The sequence below is a fragment of the Branchiostoma lanceolatum genome, chromosome 11 (assembly GCF_035083965.1).
Source record: "Branchiostoma lanceolatum isolate klBraLanc5 chromosome 11, klBraLanc5.hap2, whole genome shotgun sequence".
NCBI classification, from domain to species: Eukaryota; Metazoa; Chordata; class Leptocardii; order Amphioxiformes; family Branchiostomatidae; genus Branchiostoma; species Branchiostoma lanceolatum.
The window spans coordinates 7116404-7142773 of record NC_089732.1 but is presented as its reverse complement, the minus strand read 5'-3'; the positions used below and the strand labels follow the sequence as shown (position 1 = coordinate 7142773).

General features: G+C 41.8%; 2 protein-coding genes across 3 annotated transcripts; one reads left to right on the top strand and one right to left on the bottom strand.

Moving 5' to 3' along the window:
- Window positions 1-43: 43 nt before the first annotated feature.
- LOC136444198 (uncharacterized) lies at window positions 44-2428 on the top strand. The gene is made up of 4 exons (XM_066441686.1): window positions 44-366; window positions 647-1049; window positions 1573-1785; window positions 2229-2428. The coding sequence occupies exons 1-4, from the start codon at window positions 247-249 to the stop codon at window positions 2426-2428; spliced, it is 936 nt and encodes a 311-aa protein (XP_066297783.1). The 5' UTR covers window positions 44-246.
- On the bottom strand, window positions 2328-21345 carry LOC136444195 (asparagine synthetase domain-containing protein 1-like). 2 transcript variants are annotated; one of them, XM_066441680.1, is made up of 12 exons: window positions 21183-21345; window positions 17716-17943; window positions 17069-17191; window positions 15806-15940; window positions 14582-15429; window positions 14110-14320; window positions 13602-13636; window positions 13223-13376; window positions 4891-4958; window positions 3986-4069; window positions 3447-3537; window positions 2328-3109 (listed from the first exon to the last, which is right to left on the bottom strand). In XM_066441680.1, the coding sequence occupies exons 1-12, from the start codon at window positions 21231-21233 to the stop codon at window positions 2924-2926; spliced, it is 2214 nt and encodes a 737-aa protein (XP_066297777.1). In that variant the 5' UTR covers window positions 21234-21345; the 3' UTR covers window positions 2328-2923. The 2 variants fall into 2 exon arrangements, with proteins under 2 accessions (XP_066297777.1, XP_066297778.1); XM_066441681.1 differs by having other exon boundaries at window positions 17716-17940; window positions 21183-21344.
- Window positions 21346-26370: the final 5025 nt, after the last annotated feature.

The window sequence follows — 26370 nt, the reverse complement described above, 5'->3', positions numbered from 1 at the left end:
CAGAGCCATGTTCTCTTCATTTTTTTAAATACTTTAAGCAAATAATGCGCACTTAAAAATGTCTGTAGTCGAATACCATGGGCAAAAGGTATTTGGATAAATAATAAACATGGAGCCCTCCCTTCATCTTAAATGGATGGTATAGTCGTCGATTTCGGAGGTGTGTTGTAGAGTAGTACTAGTAGGGACAGCGTTTTGATCGATTGTTTAAACTAATAGAAACTTAATAGAAGAACATAGACGATCATGAGTTTGGCAAGTTTCTTCGGACGGTCTAGCCGTCCCAACGCGCGGACGGTGACACCTGAACGTCCACCGTCGCCGTCAGGTGGAGACGACTTGGACGGAACACTGCGGAAACTGCAGGTGAGTACGAGTGTGCATAAAATGTGCGGCCTAGCTGAATAGCAGACTAGTGATAAATGTTCTACATCTTTTTAAGAACATGATTTTCATATAAAGAACATATGGGTTACGTTTTCAAACAGGCAAATTCTGAATATGTGAAAGGAATGCTAATACAATAGTAGCCGGTTTAATTTCAAGGGAAGATGACATATTAACAAATTTTGCCTAATTTTGCCATGTTAAGAAGACGTTTCCATTCTCACTTTTGCGATTTTGTTTCCCCGCCATGTCTCAAAAGGAACGTAGACATCCCAGCGAACACTTAAAGGCCCTTGAAGATACCTTTGAGCTTCAGTCTGATGCCATAGGACAACTTTGCACAGAAAGGCAGCGTCTAGAGACGGAAAACCGTGAACTTCAGCAGCTTCTCCATAACATTAAGGACTTTGTAGAGTGGAAATGCCCCTGTCCTCAGCCACGGTCGTACCGTGCAGTACCACGGCTTGCCAACAGGGGGCGTTCGAAGAGAGACCCTCATGCAATTTTCGGCGAGTCCAACTATCCTGTAGATGGAGGGGAGCCCAGGGTCAGTGTTGAAACATGGAGGGATTGGTTTGACTCAGTGACAAGGGAACACAGATCTCCTTGGTATTACCCTCATCCACAGACTGTAGTACCACAGAAGCAGGAGCAACGCAAAAGTAGGTACCTGATTTATATAAGGTTTAAATCCCTTTTTTTCAGATAGATCCTTTGCAGCCCTTCAATATATTAACCCATACTGAAAGTTTATTGCAAGTTTTTGCCAGTAGGCTAATTGCAAATACATTTAATATGAAAAGAACAGACAGTGAACAATATAGTATTCTACAACTCTAGTTTAATGACTGACACTAAATTCTAACTTATTGGGTTCGACTCCTTTTTGAGTTGGAGATGAATGATCCCACTTTTTCTGTAATGTGTGTTTTTTGTGAAGCTAAGAGGAGGGTAGTTTTCTTTTTGTCTGTAAACGTGGAGAAATTAAAATAGAATGCTATAATTATAATATAAAATACTATGCTGTTTTAGGGCAACATTTACCATTGTTTACATTTCAGTCTAAAAGGGCATTTACAGATATAAAGTTCATCTCTGATTCTCTAGTCTTTAACTATCAAGACCAATCCTTATATGCTGATGACTTTTATCCTGAGATGTTGATGATTTCATTGTTTCCTTCAGTAATCTGCTACCTAAAAGCCGAGGGTCCATTTCACGGATCGGATACACAGCTCCTGGCGAAACTGAACGAACGACTAGGGAAAGCTAATGTTGCCATGGAAACCAGGCCATGGCAACAGTCACTACGCCAGGTCTCTGAACCCACTCTGGTTTTCTGTCTCAATGCCTCACGGTTGGGTACAGATGTGGATAACGCCTTGAGGGGGACTGAAGGTAGGACAAGATTTTCCATAAAGAATTTCTCTTATTATCCAAGATGCTGTAGTTTGCTGTGATAGAATGGTGCATCTTGTCTATAGCCTTGAGAAGCTTTGATAAACACTGTACCAATTTGACATGTTGCAATTGAGTCACACATAACAAAGGATATGTCCAAAATATCTAAAAAGACTAAATGTAGAGAAATGTTTCAAAGAGTCCAAGGTTTGCAAGCTTTTGACCCAAAATGAAAATCTAGATTTCTTTTAAAAACAACAATTCACAATGCTGTTGTAGACTCGATATTTATAGCACTGGATCTAGGTATTGTGATCATAATGTTTGGGGTACTGACATGTTGTATCCATGAAACAAAAATCACAGCCACATAGGAACATGTTACATAAAATGAAGGCATTTGATACACTGTGGTCATAATTCTTTTTTTCTCTCTCCAGGAAACAATGTTGTCCTCATCGTGATGCACCACCGCCCTGCCCATGATGCTCGAATCTCCGTCCAATCACGGTCTGTGCTCAGAGAGGGAAATACCAAACTTATCGTAGACGCTGTATTCTTCGAGCGAGAGGGACTGTACGACTGTGAAGTGAACACTGAGGCAGTGAAAGACCTGGCTGCATACTTACAAAGCTACTGAAACAGAAGTTACAGTCACAGTATGGTAGCATTTAGAATGTTCAAATGTCTCCAGTTTAGCATAAATTATCATTGGATAGGATTCATTTGGTAGTAACAAGAAGACACTATCTATAACATATGCAGGATCATTTTTTTTCTTCATAAAATTGATACCCAGTACTATCAACAATGGCCAGTTCACTATAGCTTACAACATAGTAACGTACCCTCCTCTGACTGAGAACTACAATGTACAGCCCCCAATCTTCTGGTCTTGAAGCAGGATTGCTTACCACTGAACCACTTGATGGAAATATTGCATTTGTAATTGTTGTCATTCCATTTATCAATGTATACAGCAGCATTACAGCCATAAATTCTAAAACATAAACAAATTCTGTTACAGATGAGAACACAATCTATAAAAGTTTTGTGGAGGGAACTAAAAGTGATATCATTAAATACATATAAGTATAAGTACTGTATTCATTTATGTGGTGTTAAAGTCTCTATGTTACTCTGTTGTCAGTCTGTTGCATCTGTCAGAAGCCTTTTCTGCGGAGTTCTCCATCTTGGCGATCCTGGAGCCAAACTGGATGGCTCTCTTTGGTAGCACGGCAGCAGAGCTCAGTCCGAGTTCCCTCGCTGCAACTCTCAGCAACAACTTCTCCCCAATCCCTCTGGGTAGGGTCAGGTTTGCCTGGAAAGTAAGAGAGAGAATAAAATATATTGTTAGTGTAAAGAGACATTTGTAAAGGGAACATCTACTATTACTAACATAATTCCACCACCCTGAAAAGATATGTCCAAACTCCAAACACATCTCCAACCCAATGTTCTACAGTATAATGCACTCCTGTTTATCTTAACTGTGCATACCTGGGGGTGCTGCACTAGAGATCTCTCAATCCCAGTGTTTCTCAAAGTGGCTAATTTATATAACTCGGGAGATTGATGTTAATGGAGGTTACATGTACAAGGTATACTTGCTTTAAAGTTTGATTTTAACAATTGAGACCCTTAAAAGTGTTACCAACCTTGTACTGAATAGGAACAGAACTGAGGTAGGAGACCACATCCTCGTCAAGAAATGGGAAGCGTGATTCCTTCCCATGGTCGGAGATTATCCTGCGAAAAAAACATACGACAATGTACACCGGGCAACTCCATTACTTTGCATACATCTCATGAAAACATTGTTATATTCATTCTTATATCATTCAGATTGATCATGGAGAAATACAGTTGTACAGTCAAACCTAAAGAACTGGTACTCAAACAAATTACATTTCATATCCCTTCTGAACTTTTATTCAATCGTTTTTACGAGTTTGGGACACACTTTAGGGCCCGCCCTTAAACCAAGCAATCTAAAAGCCGCCATGTTCAGAAGTAGGGGCGTCATACTTTCCCAAAAAGGCAAAATTAATGGTTGTGAAAGTAATTTCTTTTTGGTGCAAGTATTTTTTTTCATCTGCACCAGTGCAAGTTGACCCAAAAATGCATTTCAATCCCTGAACAGAAATGATGAGTGACACATCTCTATGTTTCTAGTAGACTTAAGTGACCTACAGACCTGTCGTCCCTCCCCAGGTTCCTGGAGGAGATCCTGTCCACCTCCATCTCCACTTCCTCCAGCAGACCTCTCCAGCCTTCTGACCTGTCAGCATCAATACAAAACACACAAGAGTTGGACATTTTTCACTACAATCAATACATATCTTCAAGTCTAATTATAAGTGAAGACCTGCCTAATCAGTTTTTACTATTTTCTGTACAAAACATGAATAGGCTGATGAGCACTAGACAAAACTGATGAGATACTTCAAAATCTAGCTAGGATCTAATGAACATTTCACAAAAACCGTCAGTGGTACCAAGGACTGTTGAAGTGGCAGTTCAATCCTGATGGGATAGGTGGTGCTGCACCCTCATACATGTACAACCAAGGAGGATCAAGAGCTTGCTAAAACCTGCTTGGTACAACCAGCATGACCTTTCTCCACAGTCAGAACCTTTTGGAAATGGCTAGACATGATGAAGAGGTATATGTACTATGTTTTCAAAGAATGAGGTTGAGGGTGCTCAAGTCTTACAGTCATGTGGTGGACTGGTGGTCTTGCGGTCTTGTAGACTTAGAACCTGGAGGTACTGATTTCAAATCCCTGACAGGTCATGATGTTGTGCTCTTGGGAAATTCCTCACTTGACTCAGGCGTAAATGAGTACCTAGCTTCCGCTAGGGAGGTCCCAGAGATAGGACATTAATTGGAAGTATTGTTTTCAAAGGGAACCACAACTCGAGTACATTAAAGAACCCACCACACTTACAGTATCAAAAAGAGAAGGGGACCATCCTGGCATGAGTGGATTGAATAAATCTGTCCGGATATGCAGCTTGTCCTCTTCAGTACAAACCCGGTGTGTTATGCCATGAAGCGGTTATGCAATACAGGTATGCAATACAAACAAACAAACTCACCTGAACTTGCTCCTGTGCCTGGAGTACCCTGCCAGTTGTTCATCAGCCCCCATGCCGACCAACAGTACCTGTCAAACACACAAACAAAAAACTTTTCTCAGCCCATTTTCCATTCATATGATGATTCTGAAACAGCTAAAATATACATGGGAACTGTCAACACATTGACCGTCTGTGTAACATGTAGGTTGGGATAATTGGGTTAGCAGCTATTTCTGTACATTACTATACAGAAGGGTTACTAATGCTGAAGTTCAGAAAGAAGTCAAGAAAAATGACAGAACTAAAAGGTACACTGTTCAAGAGGGAAGAACATGTACATAGCAGTTATTGAATCTATAATAGAAAAAGCTTTCATTTGCTAACCTGTGTCTTGGATTATGTCTGCTAAAACCGTTTCGTGGTGACTTTCTGGTATTGCCTTGGCTATGCCTGGTTATTGTGTTAAAAAGTAACCTGCCGTTTATGCACTTATGGGGTTACATGTAGGTTATGGTCAGCCTGGTTGGCTGTTGTCATCCATCTGTTTGGCGGTTATCATGTCCCTACAGAGTACGTTAAAGTAGCGTCGTGTTGGCGTAACGCTTAGAGTGTTTGGCCCAGTACACAGAGGTCCTGGGTTCAAATCCCCTGACATACTACATGTAAGTACCCTGTACCACCAATGTTGTGCCCTTGGGAAAGACACTTGACACGACTTTCTACACTCATCTAGTGCAAAAATGGGTGCCTTACTTTGGTTGGGTAAGTAAAAGGCGGTAAGAGGAGAGGGTTGGGTTTCGCCTTCCAATACCGTGCCCTATAGACCAAGTGGATAACAAACCACTGCCCCTACGGCCTCAAAAAGGTCATTGGACTACCCTTACTTTCAGAGTATTCATTCTGCATGCATGTCTAAAGTTTCACAAACTTTGCCAAAAGAAACAAATATCACTTCTTATGTTGAACTGAATCATAGACCTCAAATCATAGTCCTTTAACCTTGTAGTAGTAGGTCTAGGTCACGTACCAAATCTCGTAATCAAAAATCAGCTGGAATAAGGAGCAAAGGGCAATTGTTATTGCTCTCACCATGTTTTTGTGAAACAGAGATTCTGGTATCCTATTTTAGTCTTGGTTGTGAAACTTGAGAATGTCTCTCCAAAACAAAGTAGGTGTTTTGCTCCTACCAGTGACACAGATTCAGCGCATCAAAGGCAGCGAATGATCCAGAAGATGTTACAGTTCGCCTGACTTTAGCAGATGGTGTTGAAGTTCCCGTGGTATTTGCAGATGTCTGTTTCTAGGTATTTCCAGATTTTTCAGGGCACACACACACAAAAATATGAGTAGGGGAGGTGTCATCCCTCAGAAACAAAAAACAGCTGAAACCCCTGTGCAATTTTTCACTAGTAATACTAACAGAGATGTCAGTGAACTTAGCTCATGGTCTACCAGCAAAATTTGCCCCTCAAAATGCAGGAAATAGTGACATAGAGGGTCAAGATTTCACAATTTTCCCAGGAGTGAGCCCCCAGACCCCCCCAGGATCTCCTGTGCTTGACAGGGTGCAAGTTCGGTCAGTAACATCTGGCCCCCTCCTTACAAAAATTCCTGCCGCCGCCTCTGCTTGAGGAATGAAGACAAGTGAGGTCACAGGTGGGGAAGGGAGTTACCAGAAGATAAGTTCAAGGGAAGCATCCTAGATATGTCTAACAAGTGTATCAGACATCACACCTGTGTCAGATAAGAAAGAAGACGCATCGACCCTGACTTTAGAACTCTTCTGGAATTCAAAATAATAACTTCAGTCAAACGAACCCCCCTGCATTCTCTGTTTCTGTAACCCTTTAACCATTTGGCCATCTAGAGCTTTGCAGGTGGTTAACAGCTTACATAACTATGTAGGCATGTTGGAAATGTTTAAGTTAAGATGCTCCAATAGCAAGCAGTGGCCTCTTACAGAAGGTTTCGTATCTACCTCCTCTAAGTCTGGAGGTGAAAATGCGATGCGCCTTGGGAACTAAATCGCAGCTGACTATCTCATCACAAGGACGAAAATAGCCCCCACTCTGCCAGTGGGAACATCACAAAGTTTTATCGGAATTGTGAGGTCACAACCTCTGCTTTACTGACTTCTGTTGGGGAGGAGGGCTCCACATATGGAAAAACAAATAGAGAAGGAGCAGGTCAAAGGTAGGACAGTACCCCTTCTAGTTGGGATACACGTACGGACAGACCCTTCTTGACCCTTCTACTGTGGTGAACACAAGAGGGAGCTAAAAATACCAAAGTACCCTTAAGGGACTGAGATGGGAAGGTCCTTGACTTGGCTCCAACTAACTCTGAGCTCTAGGACCATCTTATCTTCCAGCAGTGAATCCGAAGTACAGGCAAGGCCTTCCTAGAAATATGTGTGCCAAATTTCTTCAGTAGGAAACATACTTAGGCCACACCAATTTAATTTCTTGGTTAATGGATCTTTATTTTCAATTCTAACACACAAAAAATCATGAAAATAGAAGGCTGGGGTTAAAACTTGCACCTGACCCTGTTTACCCCCTGAAACTGTGTGCACCAAAGTACAAACTTTCCTCTGAGATTCTGTTTTCATGTTGTTTTTCCAATCTAGCATTTTTTTCAATTTTTTTTAAATTTCGTTAACCAAGAAAATAAATTGGTGTGGCCGTATCATTGTTTTTAAATTGATACTGAGATAATCTGATAGAAACATGACAATTGTTTCCAACATTGGAGGTTTTCTGATTAACTTTCAGGTAAATGGCATCACTGTGAACATTCCTTCTTAAACTACATGGGGTGAACTTAAAGGAGTTTACCATTGAGACCAATGGTTTGCGCCAAGATTGTACTTGCGGCAGCATCAAAGATTTAATAAAGTAGAAATGACAAAGATGAAAAATTATGTTTGGAGACCAAAGATCAACAGACTTCAGAAACAAAAATTAATTTCCTCGTCAGAAAGTCAATGTGACAATCATTCGAGCTGGTTTAATCGCATTGACTAGTAGGGCATGAAGACTACCCTTGGACAGGTGCCAGTGTCAAAGCCTGAATGTTTATTGGTGAAACTTAGTTTCAACAGTTGCCGTGTCCCCCTAAAGTCAACACAGGATAAAAATAACCCAGTAGATGTGCTGACAGGGTGGGAAACTCACGCCCTTAGGACCTGTTGCATCATGCTCTCCAAGTCTCTGGCAGTTGTCATCTTGAAGAGGACCGTTTCATATCAGGCGTGTATCTGGGTCATACCTGCAGGCTTCTCAACTTCAAAATGTGCATCACTCAGACCCTACTTCATTCATTTGAAGGCATCCTCATTTGAGGTGAAGCATGATGCATTTTCAAGTAGCTAGTGGTAGTGCAATGCGGCTTCACTCGCATTATTGGCCAAGCACACTCGGTCACCCCTACTCTTCTCGATAACTGGGTTCTTTTACATGAACGTGCAGAGGTTTGACACTTGTGGCTAATGCCTGAAGCTCCCTCATACACTGGGCCGCCGGCTTTACGTCACCATCCGAAATAACGAATGCAATCCATTACAACATGTTCGAGCTGGAGTCGACCCCTAGGATTGAACTCGGGCCCTAGGATCCACAGAATTTGATCCAGATGACAAAGCAGCGGGGTTGCGTTACCGCTTGCGCCACGGGGACATGCCTAGACCCTACACTATATAAATAGCCTGCACTTTTCATGATCAAGTGCTTTTGACATCCATGCTCCATAAGACCTGTTGCATCATGCTTTTCCAGTCTCAGCAGTTATGTCATCTTAAAGTGGTTCTCTTCATGACAGATGAGTGTCTGGTTCCACCCTGTCTTCTTGACATCAAATTGTGCATCAGACTTTACGCTATCTAAACAGCCCATGCTTTTTAAGTGCTTCTGACACCACAAATTTAATAGAAGCTAACCCGCTAAAGATGGTAGATATTGAATTGAATCATGGAGCAAGTAAAGCTAAAGAAGTACTTGTTTTAAGTTAAACCACCACTTTCTAAATACACTGTATCCTAAAAAATTGTGCATAAGATTAGCCCTTAGCAGAAACTGTTTAAATTTCCCTGTGGTTGAATTTTTAGAGATCACATTATTTCTAGTCCAGTAGTACATATTGGTGCCAAAGGCTGGCCTCTGATTATAAAGGTTATGCTTGAAAACCTGAGCTTTAAAGGCATCCAGACCATTTAATGAGGATTGAAACTTGAAATAAAAAACTCAAATTTCTATTCATTCCTACACATAGTAACTTTCAATAATACTATAAATTATATTATGTATCGAAATTAAATGAGCAAAGATACGATGTCGTTGTGTGGTGAGAACTGATAAAAAACCCAAGCCCTAATAGACTGATCCTGACTGTCTACACAATTAGCGGTTCGACCAATGAGAGTGTGACTCCATGTCCGTCAAATATTTACATTTTTATGTTTTAATTTTGCATTTCTACGGTTTGACGGGGGTGGGTGGGCTATGATATCTACAATATTTACAGTAGGCACATGAAACTAAAAGATCACCATGTAGATTATTTTGTGCCGTTTTTGCGCAATTTTAATAAGAAATCCGAACGCAAATGTGGTAAGCAGTGGCAGTAAATGTAAATTTCATAAAGATTACAGCAACTAGAATATTTCCAGTTTTCAAGTCTCATAAAATGCTCTGGGTGCCTTTAAAACAACATATCAGATTAATTCTCTTTAATAGTGGTAGATAGGAGGCATCTAATTGAAACACACACACACCCCATCCCTCCTTTACTTAGTATACTTAACATTTCTACTGGAGAAGCCAATAGCAGATAATGCAGTTAGATATACGGAGCGGACTTATCCTCTAGCTAACTGCCAGCAGTCACCCTTCAGTAAGACAGCCGGGGCTGCATGGTGCTTATTCTAAACCTTTATTCAGCCTGTCACCCAGACCGGTTTCACAGATGTGGCTTCTTCAGTGGTTCAGGCTCAAATGAGGATAGTGCACAAAGTTTGCACTTACATACCTTTCCAGTGCAGACTGCCCTAGTAATCTGATACTGTAAACACAGAAATGTTTGCGGTTCTTGCGGTGAACTCTTTACCGCAAACTTAGAACCACCGCGAAAAACCGTTCCATTGAGTGACTGTAGCGCTACTATTGTTGCGGTGAACTCTTTACCGCAAACTCAAAACCACCGCAAACACTCCATTCCCTCCCTACCGCGAAATCAAATCCCTGCAAACATTTCTGCATTTACAGTACCATATAGTTCTGACAATGGTTGAGCAAATGTTGACTCAACGGAAGAAAAGAATGAACAGGTGTCAGAACTACCATCAAAACTACTCAAGAAGACCACTCAGGGGAGCGATAAAATGTGGACAGGTGGTCACTAAAGACAACATTGTTTATGCATTCTTAATGGAACAAATTACCCAATGGGTCATCAAAAAGTGGTCACATTGGCCAGGTGGTCCTTATATACAGGTCTGAATGTATGCTATAGAAGCAATCTATGAGGATCTTAGTCTTCCCAGTTGCTATTTCTCAGCAAGCGTGACTCCACTGAACTGGGGCTCTGACACCGCTCTTAAGTTGTCACCCTTACACCATAACGTTTGTTTAGAAGAAAGGTCGCTGTCAGTCAAACACTCCATCAATGTCTGAATCTACACAGCGGGCATGAGAGCCAAAATGCTGACTCATCTATAGTGCCTATCTGCAAAGTGAATCTTGCCAAGCGGTTTTGCAAGCAGGTCATAATTGTTCCAACTCAGAAGTGAGAGCTATTTAGAGAAGCCAACACGTTTGGGGTAGACTTCATCCATACATGCAAGCATTTTATTTTCAACTCGGAATCATGAAAACAGAGGTTTGAGAAGTTTTGACCAGAAATAGATAAAAAAGAATATTAAACCACCTTCCCTCTTATGTATTTTGTACCATGTATGTGTAATGATATGTGTATAGATTTATTAGGACTTTTTAAATGATGTAAACTCTATCTTTGTAATATATTTTGTCTGACCATTACCTCTTCTCTCATGACCTCAATGAAAAGCGGCCTGCAAAATATATGATGACATCACGCATGTTCCTCTATTTTTGGTCCCCTTTCTTAGAAAACAGGAGAACTCCTTCAACCATGACCATAGACTCTTTAAGGGTTTTCCAATCTCTTGTCTTACCTCTTTAAGATAAAGCCTTGTCTCAAGGAGTGGGGTTTTCCCCATGGAGGGTGCTCTTAAGAATACACTGTGGTACCTTGAACTTATCAAGGGACTCTTTTTTTTATTATTCCACACTGGTCATTCGCAGTGTTGATATTTTAAAGCAATATTGTCTCTGCCTGGCAACTTTGTCAACAAAGTATTGAATTCTGCACAAAATTTGTAACTCATTCATTTCCCATTCCTCTAAATTTCTCTAAATTGACCACTGAAATCTGTCCCTAGGGCCTATGGCAGCATCCTTCCCGGATTTTGTCTGCAAAAAGAATTACCAGTTCTACAGTATGACCCACGTGCACCCACCTTATCTTAGGAAACATAAGGGACGACTACTTAGACAACTTCAACTATTTCTAGGGATGCTTTTCATTTAAGTGGAAGGGCCACTACGCTGTGTCACAGGAGGTGAGGAAAGCCAGGTTTTGAGTGTATGAGCTGATGAAATAGCACAGGTTGGCTTCCTAAAAGCCAAGGATATCTGAGGACTACTGGTACAATGTTTTCTGTACAATCTGCCTATGGGTGTGAGTTCCAAAGCACTTCTAGTGTAGTTTGTGGTGTATTGTTATAAATGGAGTTATCTGGACTACGATGAATCATAAATATAATCATAAACATGACATTCTATAAGAAGAAGCACTAAAAGTTTACAGCACAGATTGATCCATGCATGCAAAGAAGAAGGAACTTTGTTAGGGTTACGTATTGCATCTCTGACACAGTCCCCAAGGGAGCAAAGTCCACAGGGAGAGCTTTTGACACCAACTTGAAATAAGACGAGGCTGGGCTATCTCATCATTGAGTTAGTACATCCCAGACTGTCTCTTTATCACAGTTTATAGTACACAAACACGCCATCAGTCTTTATAACACAGGGCTGGGTCCAAAGTCTCCTCAGTCCAAAGTCCACCAAACTTCTAGGTTCATTTCAGGGAAATGTACAATGCAACCCTTGCAGTTTGGTTTCAATAGGGCAGTATTTAGTTCGTAAGGCATATAAAAAAAAACAAGCTATTAGATAAAGGGAAAACTAAACTTTGAAACTAGATGAAATTCTACTTATAATCTTTCACTCCTCGCCACTGTTTAAGGAAATAAAAGAGAATTGACCAGCAAACCTCGAAGGATAGGCAGAGACAGTGGGGAGATAGAAAGATTACACCTGTGCAAAATAAAGTGTTAATACTAATAGTTTGCTCAAGAAAAGTGACAAAAAAAGCAGAACGACACAGCAACAAAAACCGTCAATACATGTATGTGAAAAAACTGACGTATTTCCTGTCACGGTTTATCCTACTATGCAGGAATTGACTATCATTATCAAAGTGTCTAGACTTACCACAACCCGCAAAGGGCATGGTCACACTTCTTTACACAAGCAGTGAATTTTACTAATTTGTGAGGGGGCAATGACTGCACTAAGGACAGTCACCCCCTCCACTTACCATAACTTGTTGTATTTCAAAACACCTTCAGGAAGCAGTGCTAAAAAAGGTTCCTTTATGTGGACAAATTTGGCCTTTGCAATGGTATTATCAAGATCAAATTCAGATTTATCATCCTTCCTTATACAAAATGGTGATATATTTTACCATCCTGATGGGACAATTTAGAGACCGGATTATGGACTGTGGTTATTTGGCCATGGCATTATCTTGATCAAGTTCGGATTTATCACTTAACTCAATGTTTATCAGCACTCTGTCCGTTCTGTTGAGGCAAGGCAGCAGTCCTTGGTCAAGCAGAATGTGACATGTTCAATGCCATACACCAACATAATTCCACCAGGGTACATAATTCTACCACCCTGAAAAGATACGTCCAAACAGATCTCCAACCCAAAGTCCCCTAGTACGATGCACTCCTGTATATCTAAACTGTGTATACCTGGGAAGTGCTGCACTAGAGATCTCTCAAACCCGCTGTTTTTTCAAAGTGGCAGATTTGTGTAACCCGGCGGATTAATGTTACTGGAGGTTTATCAATCACCACACTTAGTGCAGAGTGAACGCCACAAAAACAATCACAATTCTTAGTGTACAGTGAATGCCATAAAAACAATCAACATACTTAGTGCACAATGAACACCAATCACCGTGCAGTGCACATTGAACCAACCTTGGCAGGGGATGAGTAAGAGTTGTCAGCCTGGCTCCTGTCAGGACAGTTTGCCAACCTGCCCCTCCCCCTGGCAGCAAACCAGATGGCACAGCCTATGCTGTCATCCAGCACAGTCTGCAGAGGATATAGCAGGTGGCTCACATGTTGGGACCTACCATTGGGAGGGGAGGGGGAGAAATAAAACTTCTTTGGTTTCCTAGATAGAGAACTATAATACACACATGTGCACAGTTGTACATGTAACGTTATATACAAAAATACAAATATGTCCTACATGTATGAATCCTATAATCTACCAACTTAATGAAACTATCAATGGATAATCTAGTTAGTATGTAGTTGAAAATAAGAGATGAAAAAGGAGTAAGCTATGTACCTCCTTTCTCTCAGTTCATCCAAGGTCACATTCACCTGTGGAAACAGACAATATGATGATACACCAAATGACAGTTACTCAAGCAACTGGACAAAATTTTGAAAACAAGTTTCAGAATTTTATCTTCTTGCTTAAGTAACTGTCATTTGGTGTATCTTATTACCTGAATGTCTTACCTTCATTGACATATCAACATGATGATGTTTCAGGGCCATACATGCAACATGGTCATGTACATGCATACTAGACATAGACCAATTCCTACATCCAATGGTTCACAAGAAAAACAAAAAAAGGCATATAGCTTGTTGAGGCCAGTCTATCTATGCTGGCACTTTTGAAAGACTTCATTAAAAGCTAAGCAATAGAGCTGCTGTTTTGTGTCTTGTTGAAGAGTTATTAACTCATGACAATACATGCAAAGTTCATTTTTTGTTTACATGTACATGTATACGTATATCTGTGAGTTGTAATTACACCACCAGCTACACCAGTGCAGCCAACTTGCCTCCACAAAATTCCAGTGCCTGCTTGGGTTGATCCTGACCAGCTCTTCCAGCCCTTCGAGTCCTGTGATTCTGTCAGGCACCTGAAAGGAATCATCACGGGCACCCTCGCTCTGCTTTTTACCCCCTTTCTTTTTACCAGGCTGGTGTTGTTTATATTTTTGTTGGAAGGCAACATTTAGGAGGTCGATAGGCTCATTTGGTGGGACAAATCTGAAGCAAATCAATCAGAATAACAAAATTAATAATAAGAGACCTTCATAGCTAACAGTATCATGTGAAATGATAATGATGTTGCATATCTTTCATGAAAATTCTAAAGATTGAAGTTATTGCAATACAATTCTAAGATCTAGATCAAAATGTAACTGCACAATTTTCAATGAACCTTACTACATTATCTTTTCACAACAATTTTTTAAGTCACACGAAAGTTGAAGGGGAAAAGACTTATGTTAAATCCATTACACCCACCTGTCAGCCGAGGCTGCTATAACCATAGAATCCACTCCCCCTGAAAATAAAATGGCCACTCTACACTTTTCAGAACAGTTCTCTTCAGCTGAGTGCCCCACAGCTGCTGTCCTCATTTCCACCTCTGAGGACATTTCAGGACAGCCCATCTTCACAGCAGGGTCAGCAGTGGTGCTTGGTACAGCACTAGCCCCTCCCAATGACAAACCATCTCCGGTTCCATCATCAGAGAGTTGGATTTTCTCTGCCTTATCCTGGAGGTTTTCCAAAGAGTCAAGCTGTTCAACATGTTGTTTTTGAACTGTGGACTTGGCTCTATTAGACTCTCTTCCTCTGGGGACGTTGAACACCCTTCGCTTGACTGCTTCCCCCAGCACTGCGATCAACTGGACTGCCAAACTCTTCAGTTTCTCATCAACAATCTGGTCCAACATATCTGGCATCGCTGCAAGTTTCTCAGTACCTTTACATACATCATTAGAGGCACACCTTGTAATGCTATCAGGGCCAGCCCTTGCCTCTGGAGAACTACATGTACTTGCTGGCAATTGAAAGTCGTTTTCAACACTAGTTCTGTCCACTTCACTAGATGAATCAATGTTTTCATTTTCTTGATCAGGAAGTTGACGGTTGAATGGTAGAACTGGTGACGTCGGACCACTCCCCATTTTCCTGATGCTCACACTTGTCCGTAGATGCCAATCTTCATCAGCAAACTGGTCAGGATGGCTAGGGTGGGTGGTACCAATTTCATGTTGCCATGGATACCATTTGATTGACAATGGTGTGCCAGGTACCCATGATTCCATAGAAATACAAAAGATTCCCTTGGCTGGAATCTCCTGCCACTGGGGAAAAGAACAGATTTTATTACCAAAATTTCTCTATTCAAAACTAGACCTGCCTTTGACAAATAAAATCATTAAGGGACAAAATATTTGTATGGCCATCAGATTGTTAAGATCTTTAAAAAAAAAAATTCAATAGTAAAAGGCTTGAATGTAGACAGACTTGGAGTCAGTATTGGAAATTATGGTTGAAATAGAACGGGATTGTATTAATGAATAAACAATGAATAAATTAGATATATGACTGCAATGACTGTAAAAAAATCAGGGACAAAAATCCTTGACTGTCCTCCTTCTTTAGCTTTTAATGGACCAACCTATGTGTGTATTTTCAGATTTCCATCCCCCATGGTAACATCAATGGAAGGTCCCTAACCTGGCCGTGCTGAGGCCCTGGCCTGGCTGCAACTGAGCTGAGCGCAAACACGTCTGTTTCACCATCAGGCAGACGGCACAGGAGACTGCGCTGACCAAAGTAGTCTCTCCCAAACCACAGCTGTTTAGAACAAGTCTGAAATTTGAAATAAACATCTCCTGTGACCCAGTTGAGTATTCCCATAGCATATTCTGGGTTGGAACTTTGTTGTTGTAGCTGGCCTGCACCCTAAGGTCAGACTTATCTGCACATGTTTAGCTGTAGAACATAAACTAGACTTATCGAGTGTAAACCGGTATCATTGCAGCGGAAGCCTGTAGTTCAAAACAAAACAAAACAGAGTCTGTGAAACAGTCCTTTGATCCAGTTTAGCATTCCCACGCCAGCCAAGGGGCACCACGGGATTTAATGAGACTTACTTTTCTAGAACAGGAAACCGAAGGAAAGAAAGCTACAAATTTAGGTACGTTTGGTACATTAAACAATTAATCCTGGTACAAATGGTCACATGTGTAAATCCTAAGCAGTCAACCCTTATTCAACATGAAGGCTTGAGTCCTGAAGGTAGGCCATTGTAAACCATTTATTCACTGTACTTTAATATCACAAAGAACATGGTGATTTCCCTGGTACATTAAAGGAAACCCAAGCAGTATTAGGGCACGAAAATCAGATTTTGAAAGTCAATTTATTTAGTCATTTCTATACATGATTAGTTCAAACAACACTATCACAATGTACAGCGTCGCCAAGGTTTTTCTAGTCTCGCAAAACTAAGGGAATCATCGTACGCCACATTTTTTGGCGGTTTTAAATTGAGCTAAATAGTGTTAGTAAATGTCGCTACCATAAAGATATCACAATTTTTTATTTCCATATTTTGGGCCCTAATATTGCTTTGGTTGCCTTTAAAAGTGTACATATTGTTCATAAATACTAGAAAGTCTTCCTTTTATACACAGGTAAGTCTCCAATATCAGTCTGTTATATTCAGGTAAGCGAAATGTTTAAAAGTTTGGTTTCCATAGGAATGTAGGATTCTAGCTCTTACGCTAACAGCATTTAAGAAACTTTGATGAAGGTTAGACATCCAGGTAAATAAGATACACAAGGTAACAGTTACTCAAGCAACTGGACAGATTTTGTGCTTCCAAAATGTATACAGTTGCTTGAATGAGTAACTGTTACCTTGATACAATGAATACTAGGTAAAATGGTATATACAGATAAAATAATAAACATTTCAACATGATAAAAGTGTACCTGCCAGTAGATGAATGCCCAGGGACCCTTAATGCTCTGGAACACCTGGAGAAGACCTTCCTCACCATGGCTGGCAGCAAGCAGTTGTAAAAGGACAGTCGTGTCATTCTGGTCCTCCTCCACCTGTAGGAACAATAGTTGGTACTGCTAACCTGGGCTTGAAGGTCTGAAAGGGTTTTTTGGTTGAAAGAAAAAGCTTTCTAGAGTTAAGGTCACAAATTTGTTTATCTTGTCTTGCCACTTGTGAATTTTCTTTTTTATGTGTGTGCATAAGAATGGTAGCCTGGAATCCATCCTTTTCTAGCACTAATCCATTCCTCTGATAGCTTCTCTGCAGAAAGTGATCAGAGTATACTGTAAATGTAGAAATGTTTGCAGTGGTTTTATGTTCTTTGCGGTGAACTCTTTACCGCGAACATAAAACCACCACAAAGAGCCGTTCCACCATGTGACTGTAGCGCTACTATTGTTTCAAACGCAAACTCAAAACTACCACAAATACTCCATTCTCCCCATTGCAAAATCAAACCCCGCAAACATTTCTGCATTTACAGTACTACTAAGACTGGAATTAGAATAGGGTGGATACAGGGCTAGAAGAATGGACCCAAGGACCAAAAACTCAAATAAGACTCAGTTCTCCCCACCTTTATCCCATCAAAAATCTCCCCATTCCAGAGCAGAATATTTCCACATTCATCCTGACTTGGTTGCTTGGTGATCTCTCCTCGCATGTGCAGCACTGAGCCCAGAAATGTCCCATAATGCTGTGTGTCAGGGTCAGAGGTCAGACACACATCTTGGAGGATGTGGTGGCAATCCGGACCTCTGCGGAGTAGGTTCTGTCGGACTTCTTGGATGATGGGAGGGGACTGCTGGGTAAAGAAATATGTTATCAATGAAATTCAATTACATGCAAAAGATGCCTTACTATAATTTTCCAAGTGTTGAACCAGTATTGTTTTGCAAAGTATATTCCATGTATGCATATACGATGTGAGTCCACACTTTTACCTCCAATTCACACTCTGGTACTAGGTAACACATACAAACAAAGTACGATCAATACCCTCCTTGATACAATGTAGGTGGCTGGTTCATATCTGAAATCTGATGATTCATTCTGATCCAGTCATGTGCATGCATGTAGGCTACACAGTCAATGATGATCTCTCTCTCTCTCTCTCTCTTCCAGCAATGCTGTTTCCTTATTTGACCTACCATAATTAGTCTCTTTCCAAACTTGACTAGACAAATACATGTACGGGGGACAATAGTAAGTAACAAGTATTCTCAAAGAACTACATTGGTGAAAGATACACAAATCTAACAGCAACAAGTGAGAGAATCAATTAAAGTAATGCCGACACTTGAGACTTCCCAGTGATTGTTTTATTGGTAGCGTGATCATTCAAATATACAAAGAAATAAATAATACCATGATTATCTATGCCTTTAAATGTACTGCATTCAACAACAGTAATAGAAATGAGAACACAAAATATACAGCAAGTGGGGGGGGGGGGGGTCCGCCTGTGATGCTATATTGCATAGTTTAGCTACTATGTACATGAAGAATAGATTTATCCAAAGAAATAAATCCTAACCTCCCAAATATCTAGTCTGACCAAATCAAGCCTCTAACACTCTTGGGGTGTAGGCCCAATAAGCCACCACAAGAGAGAGATTGTGTAACACACGCTACAAAAATATCACACCTTTTAAACACATAGCAAACTCCAAAACAAATGATTGCATTCTTATTCCAGTACACAATGTACTGGTAACATTATTGAGAAAAGTGCCCATGGCATATTGCATCAATGCAAAAACCAATCTCTCATCCTTAAATCCCTGAGCTCTTTCTCGCACTACTGCTGTACTGTGTACGTTGTAGTATTTGTACTGCCAGTCATTGATACATCCACATAAGAAGATATTACAATATGTACTTGTGTGTATCGATGCATGATGTTACCTCTAGACGGAGAGACTTTTGCTATCTATGAAAAAGTTCTTTGTTAGAAAGTTAAAAAACTGAACATGGAACTTAAGGACACACTGCTCATTGTCTTACATTGCATAGCAGCAAATGATTTCTATTTTAACAAACAAAATATATACATAGCATCTGAAGGATTTGCTATTCTGTAAGACTACGAGTCCATTCAAACCTGCACCTGAACTGAGTCCAACAAGGCTAAAGTGACAACATTGTACTATCTCTATCAAGCCCCTGAGTCCATTCAATAAAGCTTTGAATTATCATTTTTCCTTTCTTGTTCTGACACGTTCAACTCCTTCAGGTCCTTTGCTACTTTTTCCATCTCTCCAACATGCTTCACTCTATTCTTTCCTTCCTCTGAAATCTCCAATTTGTCAAGAGGAAGGTCATCAAATAACTTTGACCCTGACCTATGTCTTAAGATCATCTTATGAAGGCCGTTCTGAGATTCGAAACTTGTTTGGCTGTTCTTTAGCGTCGCCTTTCTCGTCGTTTGGCGCGACGGGCGATCAAGATTGTACGGTCTGATCCGTGTCTTTCCTCGCGTCAGCTGTACTTTCTGCACCCTGTGTTTACTGCGGTCTTCCAAGAGTTCTTCCTCTGTCCTTTGACAGTTTGCAGCGGACCTGCTTAGTTCAGGCGCGGCTTCAGCTGGAGCAAAGGTCACCATGTTCCCTATCCCCGCCACGAAGGACGAGTTGATCTGAAGGATGTGGAAGCCTTCCTTCTGTTCCATGCTTGCGGGAGCGGTAACACGACTTCTCTCGTTAAGTTCTTGAACATTCCACACATCTGTCTGTGTCACAAACTTCCTGAGAATACGCTGGTGCAAATCCAATAGGAACTACCTGGCCATTCTTAGCACAGAGTCTGTAAAAATAAGACAAGAGGCATCTGTAGTAATGTGACGTTGCCTCCTTTCGTACTTTCCGTCCGTTGTAACTTGTGTGATGAGAAAATTAAATCCTACAAGCCAATCTTGTACAAATTATGTCAAGTAACAGCAAAATGTCATAAAAATATGACAAAGAAATCATTGAATCATGTGACACAAATTACTATCTCATACAAAGCCTATATCATATGTTCCCCTTATTTTTGCTGTCTTATCTATCATAATATTAGAGACCTGTTTTCCACTATGTTACAGAGAATCCTAGTCAACTCGCCCCAAGTCCAACTCGCCCCAACTATTTACTACCAACTCGCCCCAAATTAGAACTTATTGAAATTGGTTTTATACTGGATTTATATGCATGAATCCTACTTGTAAATATTACTTTACATGCTAACAAAACCTTCTGACTTTAATTTAACTTTTTTTGTCGTATTTAGCAACAAACTCGCGATCGGTATTCGCTGGCGGACCCGGTCGGCATATGTACATGTCGGCCCGCCATGACACCGTGCACGGCCGCTAGCGCTAGCTCTAGTCTCAAGCATGGCGATCCAAAAGACTGCCGAGGTCTATGTGCTAGGAAACTAAGAATCTTGGAGCATGAACTTGAATAATAACTTGAGCCAGCAGTCAGCCATGCTTGAGATTACAGCGAGCGGGCGCAGGTCCCGGTGAACCCGGCGGGCCGACATGCAACATGGCCCGCCGGCGCTTCCTGCATCCATCAGCGTTAAATGCCGACCAGAGAAGAGAAAGTTGAAATTAGAGTCACAAGGCTTTTTTAGCATGTCAATTAATATTTAGAAGTGGGATATATGCATATGAAACCAAGTTTGATAAGCCCTAATTTGGGGCGAGTTGGTAGTAAATTTTGGGGGCGAGTTGGACTTGGGGCGAGTTGACCTGTTACCGTTACAGACAAGACCAGCTGGCTCCCTTAGTAATTACGATTCATATGTTACTACTGTAGTATATCGCCATGCAGTACCAAACAAATTTTGTACACTTGATGAATTTTTAGGGTCATTTTCACGTCTTGTGTGTGACCAGAAAATTATGACAGGGTGCCAGATACGACTATCAGTTAGTTCAAAAGTCAGAAGAAGAACGAACTGTTGGTGTTTCATCAAACCGCCCCCCTCCCCACTCCACGCAGACAGAAAAAACGCGTCGTCCAGCGCGCTACGAGAAATCAGCTACAATATCCGTACCTTGCGAGATTCAGCCGATCTCCGTGATAAAACGCAGCATATACCACACATCGCGGGGACGTCTTTTGTCGCAATTTTGCCAAAAATTGGTAAGACAAAGTTTTTTTCTGCTATCTCTGCGCCATCTTGGTTTTGCAAGGCATGATGGGGAAACCTGTTCTTGTATCACTCCAAGCAGATGGGAGATGGAGAGGAACATGGTCATCTTCGTTTCAGACGTCTTTTTGTACGTCAAGGAACCAAGGTCAAAAGATGACAAAGTTTTCCCCACCGCTTTGCAAGACACCCCCGGCATAATCTGGGGGGGGGGGGATTCCTAGTGCCATCAGTCAACCCAAGGACATCCTATATGATGTCCTTGGTCAACCCTGGGCCGACCACATTCTGGCAGTCTTCGGGCCGCCTGACAACACCGACAAAAGTGTAACGTTAACGGTAAAAAGACTAAAACGTACTTCGTAAATGAGGCTCCCACAAAAAAAATCTTATTTGCTTGTTTTCAGTCGCCGGCATCGTTCACGAAGGTGTGACCGTTGAAATAAAGGATCATCAGTTTTGGTTTAATAAGATGCTATATTCTTTTCATCATCATCTTGTATACCCCCATATAGCCTCGTGAGGGGCAAATTAGGAGGGGGGTCCAAGGCTAAGGCGGGTAGGCCTCCAGCCTGGCACGGTTTTTTAAATACTCAACTGTGGGAGCCGTCACAGACGTACCTCGGCAAAACAGCACCTGTTTTATTAGCTGGCAGCCTGGGACTGAAGAAATAATTGTAGTGTTGTGTAGAAACACAGTTTGCTTTCACAATTTGGCTCAAGTTGACACTGGGCCTGAGCCACCCACCTTGCAAGGTATGATCACGGTACTAAAAGTGACTCATATGGTCGCGCGCGCGCACACACACACACACACACACACACACACACACACACACACACACACACACACACACACACACACACACACACACACACACACATCAACTGCCCTTTCCACCCCTCTGTGATCCTCTGTCTTACACAAAAACAAACATATCGATACGTTGTTGACCCTAACCATTGGCTTCTATTCATTGTACATTATAAATCAATGTCTGTCATCGATAAGAGTACGTCGTGAGGAGGCTTTGAATTTGACATCGAAAAAACAGGGTTTCTATAGACTTCAAGATTTCTTAAAGCCTGAAAACTTTTCACTGCACTTCAGATGGTAAAATCAAATGAACGCAGACTTATCCAATGTAGATTTATAATTATTCATAATTGTATATTTACAAGTAACTTCTGTACCAGACATGTTTCAACTGTAGTAATTGAGGTGACAAGTCGTCTGACTCCGGTCTTTGTGGCCGTTTATTTTCAAGGTTAAGCTGCGAACTTGACACGGACTCTTACAGACAATTGGACTAAATTGCTCTTTTCCGCCCATAGAAAAATACACATCTCTAGGAACAGTCAGCATTTGTAAGCGAAGCGCGAAGCTGACGTATCTTAATAGACGAGTGTACTTGTTAGGAAAGGTCCTCCCGGTTATAGCTAGCCTTTGTGAGCCGGATTTGGATAAAGGAAGTCGGAACAAGGCCGACAAAACTCCCTTTTTGTTTACCAACAGTCGGGGATTTTGACTTCAGTAGTTGAAGAAGAGAGAGGGATTTGCTAAGCGTTGTGTTTAAAGCCAGATCATACCGGACTTGGTTGAATCCTTAGGCCTTCCGGTAACACTTCAAAAGAGAGAGAAAAATTAGACTGTGGAAGTATTGTTTTGTCAACCCTGAGGGGAAGGACCCTCATCGTTCACCTGTCAGTTTGTGTTTGTCGTTTCCGCATGAGTATGCCGCGTCCATACCGACATCTTACGTCTCGTGTTCGTGTCAGCAATGTGATATTGATATTAAAACGTTGAATGACAGCCATGCTGAAGCCTCAGTTTGCTTTACTGTTTTCTATATATGAGAAAACAATTAGCCTCCATAGCAGGCTCTCTGGGCCTTTCTTATAACACTCTTTTTGCTGATGACCTCTTTTCGTACTGGGTCGTTTGTGCAGCCGGCATCGACAGTCATCAGCAAAAAGTGTCTTATAACATAAGCCCCCAAAAAGGCCAAGAGAGCTTGCTATGGAGGCTAAAAAGCAGTGCCTTTTTTTATTTCTAGACGTTTACTGAAGACGGCTGTAACGTTATAGATTCTGTGAAATAATGGGGGAGGATTTACAAAGCTATCTTTATAAGGTGAAGGACGGTGTAACATCAAAACGACAGGAAAGAGATTCAATCATGATATGCACGATCGCACACAGAGAGTAGAAGGGGAGAGAAAATTAACTGGACTTGGGCCTGATGTGGAAATGGCAGCCTGTTGTCAGCCATAAGCTTGAAGTTTTAAGGCCCAGAAGCACCCAACATCGCTAGCGACGACGGATACCTTTGTGGGTGGGCCGCCACAAACCGCACCCGAATCAACCTTTCCTGCTGGGGTACACCTGGCCTATTTTATCATATACACCACCCTTGTTTTGTATGCCTGCCTTTACACAATAGAGAATGGGTCTATTGCAAACATAAGATATGAACCCCGTAAACAATTTTTAGCCGACCCTCTTTCCAAGAGGCATTGAAATACAATTCTACAAACGTTATGCTGGTACAGGGAGGTTATAAGGGATATATCCTCCTTGGTTGATATAAGTAGAAATCAGTTGTGATAAAGTTATAAAAAGATCACAATTTATGAAGTTTGTAGTTCACAGTGGGATTCATGTGGTAAAATCGGGAATCCTTAAATCGCATTTGTGCAATATCTTTATGCATTGTCCTGGATAATTACTTTACCAGTTCTGCATGCCCACATCTTTTGTCCCGTGTACATGTAATAAAGGTAGGAGACCGCCGGATAAACGTCACGCCTCCCCGCCCGGTTTGTTGTTGTCTGGGCCGCCGGGAAGGCCACCCGGACGCTAACCTGTAAAGTAACACAGCCCCAGACATAACAGAACAAAACTAGCTTAATGAAAGAGGCATTAAAGACATGGCCTTTTCACCAGAAAGCTCAGACGAACACGGATTTGCGCTGCAGACTGAAGACAGAGGGCCCAGAGAGTGTCTATAAACTCAGTTAAAACTAATCTTCGGGTAACATCTACTAACATAATTCCGCAAGGGTACATAATTCCGCCACCCTGAAAAGATACGTCCAAACAGATCTCCAGCCCAACGTCCCCCTGTGTAATGCACTCCTGTATATCTAAACTGTGCATACCAGGGGGTACTGCACTAGAGACATCTCAAACACACTGTTTTTCAAAGTGGCGGATTTATGTAACCCTGCGGATTAATGTTACTGGAGGTTACGCTTTCGTTGCTACGCTGAGGGATGTCGACCTCTCACCGCAGGATTTGGACAAAGTACCCGGAGGCTTTACAGAGAGGATGTTCCTTATTTGATTGATGCGCTTTGCTGAAACTTGCGGTCACGGACAAGTCCGTGGGCTTGCCTCGGAGTATTTTTTCTGTCAACAGGCGAGAGTAGCGCGGTGAGCGCACGGTGAAATTTGGTGATGACAGAATTTAAAGGTTGGATTGAAACTGGACGAACGTGTGCTGGTAAAGGCAGGGCCATGTCATGTTAACATGTCATATGTCTGCAGCATAAATGACTTATAGGGGGCCTGCATGGGGGTCCCCGAACATCAGCAAATTCAAGAGGAACTGCTATAGCCTCCGTTGCAGACTCCTTCTGGCTGTTTTATTTTTTCAAGTTGCCGTTTTCTTATCATCTTTTTTCTTATTGCTGGCCGAGAAGGTTGGGAGGAGTCTGCAACGGAGGCTAGACGCCAATATCTTTCACTATATTCAGAAAAGTATCAGAAAATTATAAACTTCGAATAACAAGAAATAACGAAAAACGGGAAATTTGAAAAATCTACTTATGCTTTACGGCAAGCCAGTTTACAATAGGAAAAGTTTGATTGACAGAAAAGATTGTCGTAGCCAGGGCGCCATCCTCCGTAGTAACCGCTGGCTCAATCTTTTCGCTTGCTTCCCGTGGTTAGCAAGCGAAAGGATATTGCAGCCAGCGGTTTCTACGGAGGATGGCACCTAGGCTAAGATTGTCGTAGATTTCGATAGAAAAATAGCAGTACAGCCCGTGCTACACTAGCCTCTACCAGGCTCCACAGGTCACGGAAAAAATCGTAGAAAGTGGCCAAATAGACGGATAACATGCCAGAGAAGTTTGTCCGCTACTGAGAAGTTACAGCCCGTGGCTGGCATATGATATTGGACCCTCTCGGCTCCGTAGCCGACTTCCTTAGCATACTATTCACTCTATTTGGCCAATTTCTACTATTTTTCCAGCCATCCCCGGGGCCTGGTAGAGGCTAGTGCCACACACCCCTCGCCTCCCTAAACCCTCCCACCACAGATGAGGCAGCCGGGTAGCCCTCTGTCGTCGTGAAGTTCCGTGGCTGTTTATTGGCGTCTGCCTTGTCTCCCCGTGACCTTCATTCCGGCCACACTCGCCGCATTTCTGTCATTCCCGGACAAACACTGAAAACAGGCTTCGCGGTGGAAACATACATGAAGCACCGCCGGTCAGCTGTAGGCCCCCTGGCCATTACGACTGATGTCTGCTTGCTGAGAGACGCACTGTGGTCGGCGAGGCATCTACTGCTGTTCTTACCTGTCCTTCAAAGATAGTCTCCATGCTACACTTGTACACACATTATACTTTGTCAAATGCTCTAGATAGGAAAGGCGTCTACTTTACAATTTTTCCCTTTCTGAGATAAAGTATCGACGTTCTTCTGATAGTGTTCGCTAACAAAGCCTTGGCTACTACACCAAAGGACGGTGATTTCGTGTGATGAAAAGAATGATCCATATGGTCTTCATGCATCAGACAGGCGTCCACTACCTCATCTGAAGGATAGGAACGCTGCCAAGTCGACTAAATGGCGATATCTTCGCTCTGCAAGGGATGAGTTTGTTGGCCGCAGTGAAGGCTGTTGTGATGAACAGAGTTGATAGCGCCACTGCGTTACACCTGAAATCCAACTAGCCTCCACCAGCTTCCTACGGGGGTACGAATCGTAGAATTCGGCACTGAATGGGGAATAATTGGCCAGGAGAATCAGTCCACAAGAAGGTTAAGATGTGCCTGCAAATGAAAACCTATGGTAGCCAAAGAGT